Source organism: Erpetoichthys calabaricus, chromosome 9 (genome assembly GCF_900747795.2).
Source record: "Erpetoichthys calabaricus chromosome 9, fErpCal1.3, whole genome shotgun sequence".
NCBI classification, from domain to species: domain Eukaryota; kingdom Metazoa; phylum Chordata; class Cladistia; order Polypteriformes; family Polypteridae; genus Erpetoichthys; species Erpetoichthys calabaricus.
This window is the reverse complement of record NC_041402.2, coordinates 141722961-141737803: the sequence shown is the minus strand read 5'-3', so window position 1 is coordinate 141737803 and position 14843 is coordinate 141722961. Positions and strand designations below refer to the sequence as shown.

The window sequence follows — 14843 nt, the reverse complement described above, 5'->3', positions numbered from 1 at the left end:
GGCGTCAGCGCCATAGTTGAAGCCCCTAACGTTGCGGTCAGCAAGTCGGCTAACATCCGCCATGTGCCGTCTTTCAGTTGCGAGAAGCAGATCATAGAATGGTTGAAAGTGTTGCCCCTAACGTTGCGCCACGGCATGTGGTTCGTTTATACCTCGTGTCTTCTCATTAAACTTTTATCTCGCGAATATGTTATTGCAATCCGCAGCGGGAGCGTTTCTATAAACTTAATTTAAACTTACGTTTTACACCGTGCTTTGTTTCCCTTATGAACATGCTTGTATGCTTAACTCGCTCCGTTCTCAATTGTTTAATTAATTTTTTGCTCTTCGCTGTTTGCGGCTGTTCCTCCATTTCCCCCTACTTCGTTCTTTTATCTCGCGAATATGTTATTGCAATCCTTAACGGGAGCGTTTCAATAAACTGATTGAAAATAGTTTTGCATTTACCTTTTTAGTAAAAGGCGAGCTTTTAAGCCTGAGAAATCAGCCCCGTAAATGCACACGTTTAATTGGACATGTGTTAATATGTATGGTTACACAGTATTAAAAGACAGTGAACAACGTCAGTTACCTTTTCTTCCCGCGTTTGATAAAAGGTGAGCTTTTAAGCCTGAGAAATCACCCCGTAAATGCACACGTTTAATTGCACATGTGTTAATATGTATGCTTACACAGTATTAAAAGACAGTCAAAAATTAACGTCATTTACCTTTGTTCCCGCGTGTGACTCGTGCTGTAAATGTCTTCCTTGTTTTTAGTTCACGTGATTACGTAGGAGGCGTGATGACGCGATACGTGACTCCGCCTCCTCCATTACAGTGTATGGACAAAAAATATTTTCCAGTTATGACCATTACGCTTTGAATTTCGAAATGAAACCTGCCTAACTTTTGTAAGTAAGCTGTAAGGAATGAGCCTGCCAAATTTCAGCCTTCCACCTACACGGGAAGTTGGAGAATTAGTGATGAGTCAGTCAGTCAGTCAGTCAGTCAGTCAGTGAGGGCTTTGCCTTTTATTATTATAGATAAGCATCCACAGAGTATTATACTTTATCTACAAACTCACATAAGCATCTTGTGCTGTCCACATTATTCATCTCCAAAAAACTATTTAAATTTCTTTTAGTGTTTTTTATAGTTTGCTTGCATCCAGCAACTACAGTGCACATGATGAGGGGGCTTGTCTTAAGTGTATTTTTACCATCCATTACTCACTCCTTCTAATCATTTTATTCTCTTCCTTTCCTCTCCGAAACCATTTTTGGCCATATTAAAATTCCATTTAATAGTCTCCCAGGGGCAAACTTGATGTTGAGACAACAGCAGTTTGAATCAAAATATAATGTCAAGATATGTAAATACAACAATTGTTATGCAGAAGCAACTGTAAGACAAGTATATCCCAAGGTATATAATACAAACAAAATTGCATTTGTCTGGTAATAACAAGTATGTTTCAAAATTCTCAGCTGAGGAAGACAGAAGTTTCAAGGTAAACTTGGTATATACTCTATTGAAGACGTTGGAGAATCGCAACATATTGCATTATAAATTGGCACATGCAAGCAAGAAATTCATTGTACTAAGTTGATGTGACAATAATGACCCTATAAACCCTATAAATGCTAAAAATACTGCCTACAACAGAATTGTGATAAGACCCTGTCCATATCAATATATTAAGGATTAATAAGTGTGTGACATACGATGTCATTAAATTGTTAGTGTTAAGCATTTCAAGACAATCTGAGTTTGTAAATTCTCACTTAAATCTTAGCTTAAAGATTTAAAAGTCCTGAGCCTCTGGTTTGCTCTTGGCTACAATTTACATCTTTCATTTCGGTCTTTGCTACATGATTTCTACTGGCTACTAACCTTTTCGCTATGCATCTTTAGCGGCATGGTGGTGCAGTGGTTTTGCTATTGCCGGTCCCCCTTGACCCTGTTCAGTATAAAGGAGTCTTAGAAAAAGGTATAGTATATATAGACTTTGACTTCTGCTTCATGCCACTAGCTTCATTCACAAAGATTTCCTGTATCCCTCTTATTGACTTTCTTTTCATACTTTCCATCTCCTGACTCTTAAATTAAGTATTTAAAATTCTTCAGCATATTGCAGTCAAGATAGAACCAATCCAAGACCAGGTACCAGTCCATTGCAGGGCACACATACACAGACACCCATACTAACTCATACAGTGCCAGTTTAGTGTCACTAGTTCACACAGCACACATACAGTATCTTTTGAATGTGTGTAGATCCTAATTGTCTTCATATTCATATATATTTACTACTAACATACTGTATAGAAAGAGCAAAGGTTTTTTTTTCTCCACTAACTATTCTCGACTTACTATAATTAGAAACATCTACACTTGGTGGCCACTTTATTAGGTACACCCACCTGTTAATGAAAAAATCCTCCTCCTGCAAACAGTCATTATTGTAGATCCATATTATATAGCAGGCAGATATGGTCAAGAGGTTTAGTTGTTATATAACCAATCAGTAGAACAAATATAATACATACAGCACATGATTTAAGCGACGTGGACTGTGGTATTATTGTTGTGGTCAAACAGGGATGTTCTAGGATACCAGTAAACAATCTTAGTTATAGTACTTTCATACCCCATAGATATGGAGTTTATATAGAATGACATATAATAAACAAAAAAAAAATCAGTGAGAGGGAGTTCTATGGTCAAAAACACCTTGTTGATAAAAGAGTTCAGAAGAGAATGACCACACTTGCTCAAGGTAAGAGAAAGATCACAAATATTGAAATAACTCCGCTTTATTCTTTAGTGTTATGCAGAAGGACATCTTGGAAAACACAGTTTTTTCAGACCTTGAAGCAGAAGGGAAAATACCACACCACGTCTGAATACTGAAGCTGTAGGATAAGTAGGCCTACTGGACATACGTAAACGTTATGAATCCAAGGACTCTGTTCTGTGTCGATGGTACAGACTGGTGGTGTTAACGGCATGGAGGATATTTTCTTACCACATAGTAGGCCTGCTTGTCATTTGAATGGCAAAGACTATGTAAGCATTGTGGCTGATCCTGTGTATCTCTTGATGCTACAGTCCAACCATTTTTAAACACATAATCCAGCAAGATAAAGTGTCAAGTTACAAAGCAACACCTACTCAAGCTGATTCCATCAACATTAACAATAACTTTATTTTACTCCATTGGCTATCTTACCCCTAGATTGTATCCATCCATCCATTCTCCAAACCGCTATATCCTAACTACAGGGTCACGGAGGTCTGCTGGAGCCAATTGGATGGTATTTATTTATTTATTACTAACCAGTCTAAGAAGACAAACCTGAAAACTTGTCTGCAGTTGCTCCCTCTGTTCTCAAGCCATGCATGCCACAGATGGGCAGACAAATTACTAACTTATTTTTTAAATTGCTACTATAAAATAAGGGGTGGCCCATTAGTAGCACTGCTGCCTCACAGTAGAGAGACCAGGGTTTGTGTCCTGGGTCCTCCCTGAATGGAGTTTGCATGTTCTCCTTGTGTCTGCCTGGGTTTCCACCAGCAGCTCCAGTTTCCTCAACACTCTCCAAAGACATGCTGGTTAGGTGAACTGGCAACACTAAATGGGCCTGTGTCTATGTGTCTGTATGTGTAGCCCTATAGTGAGCTTCCATCCTGTCCAGGATTTGTTACCCTGTGCTAGCTGGGATAGGCTCAGGTTCCCCCAATCCCCCAACCCTAGTCTGCATTGTGCAGGTTAGAAAAGGAGATAACATGGTACTATAAAATACACAAATATAAGATAATCTCTCTATTATAAAAAAAAATCTTGGGAAATCTTGGGAGGGAGACGAGACGTGATCTTCTCGGAAGACAATCTGACGTCTCGCGAGAGAAACTTTAACGTCACACGAGACAAGGCAGTGAGACAAAAGGACAGCTGCTGTACAGGCTTTTAAATGATCGATGCACAGCACGACAAGCAGAACACGCACCTCGGCAGCAGCAGCACAAAGCCAGCAGCTGATCCGTCCACATCTCCTTAGCAAGCGTTCAGCTCCCCCCCTTCACAATGCGAGTGGGAGAGACGCGAAGTGGCAGGAATGTAACGCACCTCCAGGGGGGTTGAGAGAAGCGATTGAGACGTGATCATCTCGGAGAGACACTTTGATGACACGCGAGACTAGACATTACAATCTTAGGCAGCAAAACCCGTGAGACGGTGAGTTTTGCACGTCACAACCTACTTACAAACAATTTAAAACAAGTTCTTGGACATCTAACCTAGAAATTGTTGGAATGCTTTGGCAGATACACTTCATGTGCTCCCCGCTCTTAAAACAACATCAAGCGACAAGCAGAACATGGAGCTCACCAGCAGCAGCAGCAAGCCAGCAGATGATCTGACCGCATCTCCTTAGCGTTCATTAAGCCAAACCAAACAAACCCCCCATTCACAACGTGAGCGGCAGAGGCGCAAAGTGGCAAAAGGACAGCTGCTGTACAGGCTTTTAAATGATTGATGTTCAGCACGACAAGCAGAGCATGTAGCTCACCAGCAGCAGCAGCAAGACAGCAGCTGTCCTGACCGCATCTCCTTAGCGTGCATTCAGCCCCCCCTTCACAACGCGAGCAGCATTATATGTCCCGCGAGAAAGAGATTTAACCACGCCTGGGGCCAGAAATAAAGTACAAATATTGTTTTTACAAAGGTTTTAAAGTAAAAGTGAAAATAATGCATATGTAACAATTCCCATGAAAATAACAATCTCTTTAAATTGTATATCCAGTAAACCAAACCCGGGGGTTAGCGAGTGAAGAGAGCAGGGGGCAGAGCCCCCTAGTGTATTAATATACTCAAAATCAAACAAGACTGATGAGCTCTGGGAATGGTGCTGCAATGAACATCAACTTCCCATTTTTCAGTTTTATAAGAGAATGCAACAGAAATATAAACATTATGCTAATAAATCACAATTTTCATCTAATAAGCCAACTCCTGCATAGCACACCATAAATCAGAGAGGGGCAGCTTACCTGAAGACTGCTTTGCTGCCGTCCACCCACTGGTATTTCTTGGGACAGTCTGCCGTGGCCTCCTGGTGCTCTGACTTCCTCCTTAGCCCAATCCAGAAGTCTCCATCAGATCCCTTTATCTGCTCAATGAACCTCTCAATAAGTCTTTGCTCACTCTCTGACTCGATGCTGAGCAGCTCTCCTCCATCACTCCTGCAGGCCTTGCTTGCCAGCTCAAAGTTGACTTTACGGTGGACATCACTGAAATAGGCGATCTTGTAGCAAAACTTCTCTGACTCCTTTCTGCAGATTTTCTGTTCTGAGGCCAGGATATACACATGGATGTGCAAGATGATGACAACCAGCATGGTATTAAAGTGCACTCCCAGTAAATTCACACATGCACACAAACATACTGCGTACTTCTGTATCATGCCATGTGCACACTTAATTAAAGCCAGTATTGCATATGGTTATAAGAGAAGAAACATGATGATAAGACTCTTGTCAGGTTCAAGGATGGCAGGCACATTTTTGTTAGCCTAAGCAATGTAATTATAATTGCAATAACAGCTTATTAGCTTAATAAAACAAAACTAAGTTATCTTCTATAACTCTATTTACTTTTACATATAACAAATATTACTTATTTGAATTACCTTGTTATTAAACTAATTTATGTACAACCAACTCAAATAATTCTTTCATTTATTCTAGATACAGGTGCATCTCAATAAATTAGAATATCATAGAAAGGTTAATTTATTTCAGTAATTCAATTAAAAGAGTGAAACTCGTATATTACATAGATTCATTACACACAGAGTGATATATTTCAAGCATTTATTTCTTTTCATTTTGCTGATTAAGGCCTAAAAGTAATGAAAACTCAAAATTTGGTATCTCAGAAAATTAGAATATTACATAAGACCAATAAAAAAATGGATTTTTAATACAGAAATGTTGGCTTGCTGAAACGTTTGTCCATGTGCGCTCTCAATACTTGGTCGGGACTCCTTGTGCATGAACTACTGCGTCAATGCGGCGTGGCATGGAGGCGATCAGTCTGTGGCTGAGGTGTTATGGAAGCCCAGGATGCTCTGTTCACGGCCTTCAGCTTGTCTGCATTGTTGGATTTGGAGTCTCTCATCTTCCTCTTGACAATACCCCATAGAAGGTCAGGTGGGTTTGCTGGCCAATCAAACACAGTGATACCATGTTCATTAAACCAGGTATTGGTGCATTTGGCAGTGTGGGCAAGTACCAAGTCCTGCTGGAAAATGAAATCAGCATCTCCATAAACCTTGTCAACAGAGGGAAGCATGAAGTGCTCTAAAATTTCCTGGTAGTTGGCTGCTCTGACTTTGGACTTGATAAAACACAGTGGACCAACACCAGCAGATGACACGACTCCCCGAATCATCATTGACTGTGGAAACCTTAAGAAACTTGGATTATGTGCCTCTCCACTCAAGAAACTTGGATTATGTGCTTCTCCACTCTTCCTCCAGACTCTGGGACCTTAATTTCCAAATGAAATGCAAAATTTACTTTCATCTGAAAGTGAATCTGATGTGTCATCTGCTGGTGTTGGTCCATTGTGTTTTATCAAGTCCAAAGTCAGCACAGCCAACAACCAAGACATTTTAGAGCACTTCATGCTTCCCTCTGCTGACAAGCTTTATGAAGATGCTGATTTCATTTTCCAGCAGGACTTGGCACCTGCCCACACTGCCAAAAGTACCAATACCTGGTTTAATGACCATGGTATCACCGTGCTTGATTGGCCAGCAAACTCGCCTGACCTAACTATGGGGTATTGTCAAGAGGAAGATGAGAGACACCAGACCCAACAATGCAGATGAGCTGAAGGCCGCTATCAAAGCATCCTGGGCTACCATAACACCTCAGCAGAGCCACAGGCTGATCGTCTCAATGCCACGCCACATTGATGCAGTAATTCATGCAAAAGGACCAAGTATTGAGTGCATACATGGACATACTTTTCAGTAGGCCAACGTTTCTGTATTAAAATTTTTTTTTTATTGGTCTTATGTAATATTCTAATTTTCTGAGATACTGAGTTTTCATTACCTGTAGGTAATCAGAAAAATGAAAAGAAATAAATGCTTGATAAATGTGTGTAATCTATATAATATATTAATTGAATTACTGAAATAAATTAACTTTTCGATGATATTCTAATTTATTGAGATGCACCTGTAATTTTACTTCTTGTGTAATTTAACATTAATGATTCTGCTACATAGGAAGCAAAGAAAAAGATGCTTTTCTGATGTGCGATGAATAACAAATTTGCCAGTGCAACAACAACAACAGGGCGATATGGTGGCACAGTGGTAGCGCTGCTGCCTCGCAGTTAGGAGACCTGAGTTCGCTTCCCGGGTCCTCTCTGCGTGGAGTTTGCATGTTCTCCCCGTGTCTGCGTGGGTTTCCTGCCACAGTCCAAAGACATGCAGGTTAGGTGCATTGGCGATCCTAAATTGTCCTTAGTGTGTGCTTGGTGTGTGTGTGTGCCCTGTGGTGGGCTGGCGCCCTGCCTGGGGTTTGTTCCTGCCTTGCGCCCTGTGCTGGCTGGGATTGGCTCCAACAGACCCCTGTGACCCTGTGTTAGGATATAGCAGGTTGGAGAATGACCGACTGACTGACTGACAACAACAACAAAAAGTATCATAAATCAACTCCCATGACCACACAAAAACCAGGGAATTCAGAAAAAAAATCCATTTTCTAAAAGTCTTTATCTTTCAGTGTATTAATGTGTGGGGATGCCTTGGACCACAATGCAACAAAAGGGGCGGATCTTTATGCAAATATAGGATAGTCACACACACACACACACACACACACAGAGAACTTAAGTTTATTTTAAGTTAAGGCAACTTAATTCATCTGTGTATAGTGAAAAGGGGAATACAGAGTATTTAAAAAGTGTTCATTTTAAATAACAGTTACTTAAAATTGGTGAGTAAAGACAACAATCCCAGAGGCAGTTCCGTTAAAAGAAAATAATCTGCTTTGTTTCAACAAGATTTAATAGAATTAATATGACATCAAAGAGAAATATGTCAATCTAAGTAGAAAATGCAACATAATATCGACATACATGATTATTTTAGGTTATATTAACAAATTAGATAAATGAAGTGAACAACTCTGTTGGTTTATTTTTTTGAGGGCACAGCTGAATGAACAAAAAAGGTTCCTGCATTTTTATAGTGCTTTTCATACCAGATCATACTTGTTAAATGTTTTACAGTATGAGATTTGATGGTCTGCTCAAGGTATCCCAGTGAACCAGTGGTAGGGCCTGAACTAACAGTTCTGTGGTTTTTAGGTCCAAAGCCGAAATCAGTCCGTCATACTGCTTGAAGCTAAGAGCAGTGCACACATTACAATATAATAAAAAAGAGGCTCATAATTTAAGGAAAATGATTTCAAAACCACTGACCCAATTAGGAAGTGGGTAATTCAGAGCTCTGCCATCAGCTTTGGGTGTACAGCAGGATCACCACTTTAATGAGACAGCCATTCTGACTCAGGTACGCCCAAAACACACTTATACACACACCCAATTGAAAAATTAGGAATGGAAAGCCTTCTGCCTTCATGTCTTTGGGCCCATGGAATGAAGACTACAGAAAACTACATTTGATAAGAGCATTTCATTTCCTGATCCAATTTATAATTACCAATTTAATAATCCATCCATCCATCCATCAAACAACCCGCTATATCCTAACTACAGGGTCACGGGGGTCTGCTGGAGCCAATTGGATGGTATTTATTTATTTATTACTAACCAGTCTAAGAAGACAAACCTGAAAACTTGTCTGCAGTTGCTCCCTCTGTTCTCAAGCCATGCATGTCACAGATGGGCAGACAAATTACTAATTTATTTTTTAAATTGCTACTATAAAATAAGGGGTGGCCTGGTGGCCCATTGGTAGCACTGCTGCCTCACAGTAGAGAGACCAGGGTTTGTGTCCTGGGTCCTCCCTGAATGGAGTTTGCATGTTCTCCTTGTGTCTGCCTGGGTTTCCACCAGCAGCTCCAGTTTCCTCAACACTCTCCAAAGACATGCTGGTTAGGTGAACTGGCAACACTAAATGGGCCTGTGTCTATGTGTCTGTATGTGTAGCCCTATAGTGAGCTTCCATCCTGGCCAGGATTTGTTACCCTGTGCCACCTGGGATAGGCTCAGGTTCCCCCAATCCCCCAACCCTAGTCTGCATTGTGCAGGTTAGAAAAGGAGATAACGTGGCACTATAAAATACACAAATATAAGATAATCTCTCTATTATAAAAAAAAATCTTAGGAAATCTTGGGAGGGAGACGAGACGTGATCTTCTCGGAAGACAATCTGACGTCTCGCGAGAGAAACTTTAACGTCACACGAGACAAGGCAGTGAGACAAAAGGACAGCTGCTGTACAGGCTTTTAAATGATCGATGCACAGCACAACAAGCAGAGCATGCACCTCGGCAGCAGCAGCACAAAGCCAGCAGCTGATCCGTCCGCATCTCCTTAGCAAGCGTTCAGCTCCCCCCCTTCACAATGCGAGTGGGAGAGACGCGAAGTGGCAGGAATGTAGCGCACCTCCAGGGGGGTTGAGAGAAGTGATTGAGACGTGATCATCTCGGAGAGACACTTTGACGACACATGAGACTAGACATTACAACCTTAGGAAGTAAAACCTGTGAGACGGTGACTTTTACACGTCACGCCCTATTTACAAACAATTTAAAACAAGTTCTTGGACATCTAACCTAGAAATTGCTGGAATGCTTTTGGCAGATACACTTCATGTGCTCCCAGCTCTTAAAACAACAACAAGTGACAAGCAGAACATGCAGCTCGGCAGCAGCAGCAAGCCAGCAGTTGATCCAACCGCATCCCCTTAGCGTGCATTAAGCCGACCCCCCCAAGACCCCCCTCCCACTTCACAACGCGAGCGGCAGAGACGCGAAGTGGCAAAAGGACAGCTGCTGTACAGGTTTTTAAATGATCGACGCGCAGCGCGACAAGCAGAGCATGTAGCTCGCCAGCAGCAGCAGCAAGACAGCAGCTGTTCCGAGCGCATCTCCTTAGCAGCAATCTCAGCCAACACAGGGAACAAACCCCGGGCAGGGCGCTAGCCCACCGCAGCCAATTTAATCATTTTCTATTCATTTTCATAATTTGTTATTATTTACTTATAAAACAAAATTAGAAGGTAAACAATAAGGTTAAGATGAGAAACAACATAATTGAACTCCTATGACCATGGCTTTTCCATTCCTTCCATCAAACACACTTAATCCATTTCAGAATCACAGATGCCAAACCCAGTGGCATGGACTACCATCCTGGCAGCAGCTCCAATCACTGTGCCATCTTGGTTTCATTTAATGCTATATAACTAAATAATTAATGAAAACACAACCAGCCTTACTGACTTTTTTCCTGTTTATTCTCGTCAGAATTGGAAAAAGCTGAAGTGGGGTTTTAGCATAAATGAAAATATAATAATGCAGATTCTCACAAATATAATTCTGTATTTTAATATTAAGAGCAAATGTTTGTTACTTGGGTTAACAGACCAACATGTTTTCTTCAACAGCAAAAGAAATAAAAATGCAATAATCATGCAGGTTATATATAGATAAACCCTTGTGAAGACAGCCAATCCTTAAACCTGACATACTTGGTGATAGATAGATAGATAGATAGATAGATAGATAGATAGATAGATAGATAGATAGATAGATAGATAGATAGATAGATAGATAGATAGATAGATAGATAGATAGATAGATAGATAGATAGATAGATAGATAGATAGATAGGAAAGGCACTAAAAAAAGCATTTTAAAAAATGGAAAATTGGTTCACTGGTTCTATTGGATCACTAAATTATATAATAAATTGAAAGAAATTAAAACAGACTTCCATCAAATGGTGACGCAGAAAAATACAAATTACAAATTAAGAAGTCTCCCTGTGCTACCCAATGGCATGGGGGACTTCAGGCACACTGCCCGTTGGTACTCTACACTTACATTGGTGCCCAGGGAGTCAACTTCTCCGTGGCTATGTAAACGTGATTGGGGCACAGTAATCCATTCACAGTGGCCCAACACCACCACTGTATGTGCCACCTTGGCATCCTACAGTCCAACTCCTGTCCTGCACTACAGAAACACCATTCAGTTGCAGCCCCTACTGGGCCCTCATTTACCTCATTCATCCATTTTATTCTGAGCATTGTCTCAGGGAAGCTGGAGCCTATCCCAGCAAGAATAGGGTGCAATGAATGAACACACAGACACACATACATCTGCCAATTTAGAATCACCAGTCCTGCACCTATTCTGCACGTTTTTGGACTGTGGGAGGAAACCACTGCAGATATGGGGAGAACATGCAAACTTCACGCAGGGAGGAATGGGGGTGTGAATGCCAGCCTCCGTGTTGCAGGACTAACACTGACCCACTGTGTTGCCCCCTTTTACATCGTCCGGAGACAAATTGCTCGGATGGGATATTTGCTATATGCCTGAAAAATCAATTCTGAGGAAATACTTTATGTATTGAAATACATATTGATGCTGTCATTTATGTTACTAGGGATCTACTGCTGCTGGAGTTTTATCTTAACACTATTTGCTGTTTTAGTAGATCACTAAGAACTCTCATTTTTGCTCTGAATTAGTTTGCTCTAAACCTCCATTCTTTAGATTCTGATAAACTTTGTTGTGGTGAAACCGGAATGAGAAAATTGTAATGGTTTCCCATATTTTGGTATGTATGACTGTAACAAATGTTTATCCATTTTCAAAATTTAAATGTAGTGTTCACATCATAAAAGAATAAGCAGTACATCACGTAATCAGATTTGTCATGTTATGTCATGGCATTTCTAACCTGTTTAATCCAGAGAGGTTTTGTGAAGGTTGCTGGAGCCTATCTCAACTACCACAGGACGCAAGGCAGGAACAAACCCAGGACGGGTTAGTTAGTCCAGTGCAGGGTGAAGACACACACCCACCCACCCAAACGCCAAACACACATTAGGGCCAATTTGACCTCACCGATTCACTTAACCTGCATGTCTTTGGACAGTGGGAGGAAACTGGAGCACCAGGAGGAAACCCACACAGATACAGGGAGAACATGCAAACTCCACGCAGGGACACAAACCCTGGTCTCCTTACTGTGAGGCTAATCAGATTTGTGTTTTCTGCTAATTAAACGAGGTTCTGTGTTTTAACACGCTTATTTTAGATATGCAACAAGTAAGAATTTCACAATACTCTGAACATTTGACATTAATAAATAATAATAATAATAATAATAATAATTCATTACATTATTACTACCACTACTAATAGATAGATAGATAGATAGATAGATAGATAGATAGATAGATAGATAGATAGATAGATAGATAGATATGTGGGTGTTAGTACACTTCCGATTGTGATGAAGGATTAAAAGTAATGAGAAGTTTACCTACCACGAGGTTCAAACGAATTTTCTAAATTTTCGCAGCATGAAAAGAAAAAAGAGACGTCACTCGTCTTGAAGCCCACTGCCCCACTCCTCACATCCCCTGAACCACCACGCGCACATGCTTGGCACCGCTGGAGGAACGAAACGGCGTTTACAGCTTACATCATGGAAATTTAAGCAAAGCAAGGTGCATGCGAAGCGCTGGCCATTCACGTGTCAAATAAAACAGAAATGTCCGGAGCTGAGTTTAAGGATGCAGACGCGCGCGCTCACCGGACCCTCTCCCCAGGGCGAATATCCCGAAGCGCTCAGTGTTGTACCTATGCGCTGCTTAAATCCAAGGCAGAAGCGATGCAACCACAGAAGCGCCAGCACCTTCACGAGATCCATGGCCTCATATTTCCTGATGACTCCGAATTAACTTGGGTTAAGGGCTGATATAACACAACTATCGCCACTCACTCGCGGAAAACCGGATTCCTCTGAGCGGAGACTCAGTCCAAGTGCACTGGCAACAAGCACTCTGCTTTACAGCGGACTCCGGGCAAGAGTGGACGCGGGGGTGGGGATGGGGGTGTAGCGGAGCCGGAGGCGTGGTGGTGCTCATGGAAACGTGGGGGAGTGGGAGGGGGGAGTCGGGTTTGGTGTGGCGAGGGGGTTAAGATTTTTGTCAGGGATAAAAACGCAACAGTGCACGAAAAAGACAAACCGAGTCACACACGCTAGTTCTGTCTCTGTTTTTTATAGTTTTAAAAACGCCAGGAATGTGTCCGGGAGAATTCTTTAGACATTATTTTTATCTTTCTAGGCAACATTAAGAAAATGATGTGAGAGCATTTAGGAAAAGCTTGGGTTACTGCTGGAAGAGGTTGTTGATGAGGCCAGCAGGGGGCGCGTGTCCTGTGGTTTGAATGTGGATCCCAATTTCCCAGTGCAGTAATGGGGACACTGTGCTGTAAAAGTAGCGCCGTGGTCCTGATGAGATGTAAAACTTGACTCTCCGTGGTCATAAAAGATCCCTGGGCATCCTTCGTAAAGAGATGGGTGTATCCCGATGTCCTGGTTGAATTGTCAGTCACTGCCCTGTCCATTCTGGTCCCCTAATCACCCCGTCTCTAACTGGCTATCTCTCTCACCACTTCACCACCTAACAGCTAATGTGTAATGAGGAGCGTACTGGCGGAAGAATGACCAGGAAGATGCGACACGTTAGAGGTGATTGAAATGGCTCCCCACTCACTGGAGCGCTTGGAGTAGTTATAAAAGCTATATATAAATGCGATGAATTATTATTATTAAAGATAATGCTGAAAAAGGTTAACACAACATACAATTCTATTCTGTTACAGCTTATGCTAACTTTTTACACAACAAATGGACTTTCAAGTTTTACAGACATACTTTCCACGTATTTGTATTTTTTTCGTAGTAAATACAGCCATGGGTTAAATAAATCAATGTGTATAGTAGCAGAGTACGCGATCTGCTTGAAGGCATCACTTATTTCTCTCTCTCTCGGATGTGAAAGACACATCCCAGAGGTGCCATTTACCATTTACTATGTAGGGAGTTGTAAATGTGTTTTTGTAAGATTAAGTAAATGTAGGTAAATTAAAAAAAAAAAATACTAGGGGTACTTAAAGTTTAAATCCGAACAATATATTCAATCTCTTTTCGCTGTTCCGTTATTTCACCAAATAATAATTTCCGTTTGTTTGCGCTAATGCGATCTTTACAATCCTTTTTTTTTTAAACTTTCGAATTTTCGTACTTCCATTATCTCTAACCTGCTCTGTACGTGTATCGCGCCAGCGTTTTTGGAATCTTTTAATTCTCTCGGATATACCTCTTTATTGTGAAGAAACACTACTTTTTTCACCCCTGATGGCAACATGAATTAGACGATCTACAAGTATCTTGACTTAAAGTTTAAATCCGAACAATATATTCGATCTCTTTTCCTATCTTTTTTTGAGACTTTCGAAAGTTCGTACTTCCATTATCTCTAACCTGCTCTGCATGTGTATCGCGCCAACGTTTTTGAATTCTTTACAACATTCTACTTTGTCACCGACTGTCCTTTATTTCCGGCCCCGGGCGTCGTTAAATCTCTTTCTCGCGGGACGTATACTGTAAGTGTCTGTCCGAGAAAATCACGTCTCGTCTCCTGCCAATATTTTTTTTTACAATAGAGAGAAGAGACATATAAAAACATTTATTTGTTTATTCATTTATTTTCTTTTTTTTTCAAAAATAGGTTTATGGAGCAGATTAATGATCAGGCACAAGGCAGGAACCAACCTGGAGGAGGCACC

The 14843-nt window shown here is 41.1% G+C and overlaps 1 protein-coding gene across 3 annotated transcripts in view; it reads right to left on the bottom strand.

Annotated features, from left to right (window-relative positions):
- layna (layilin a) overlaps positions 1-13090 on the bottom strand; it is a 99084-nt gene extending 85994 nt beyond the window's left edge. Inside the window, exons 1-3 of one of the 3 annotated variants that reach the window (XM_028810260.2) lie at positions 12849-13090; positions 12533-12553; positions 5034-5331 (exon numbers count right to left, since the gene is read on the bottom strand). In XM_028810260.2, coding sequence (XP_028666093.2) covers positions 5034-5331; positions 12533-12553; positions 12849-12918 — 389 coding nt within the window. In that variant the 5' untranslated portion in view covers positions 12919-13090. Of the gene's footprint in view, positions 1-5033; positions 5673-12532; positions 12554-12848 lie in introns of those variants that run through there. The other 2 variants (XM_028810261.2, XM_028810259.2) reach the window with 2 other exon arrangements.
- Between the last annotated feature and the right edge of the window lie 1753 nt (positions 13091-14843).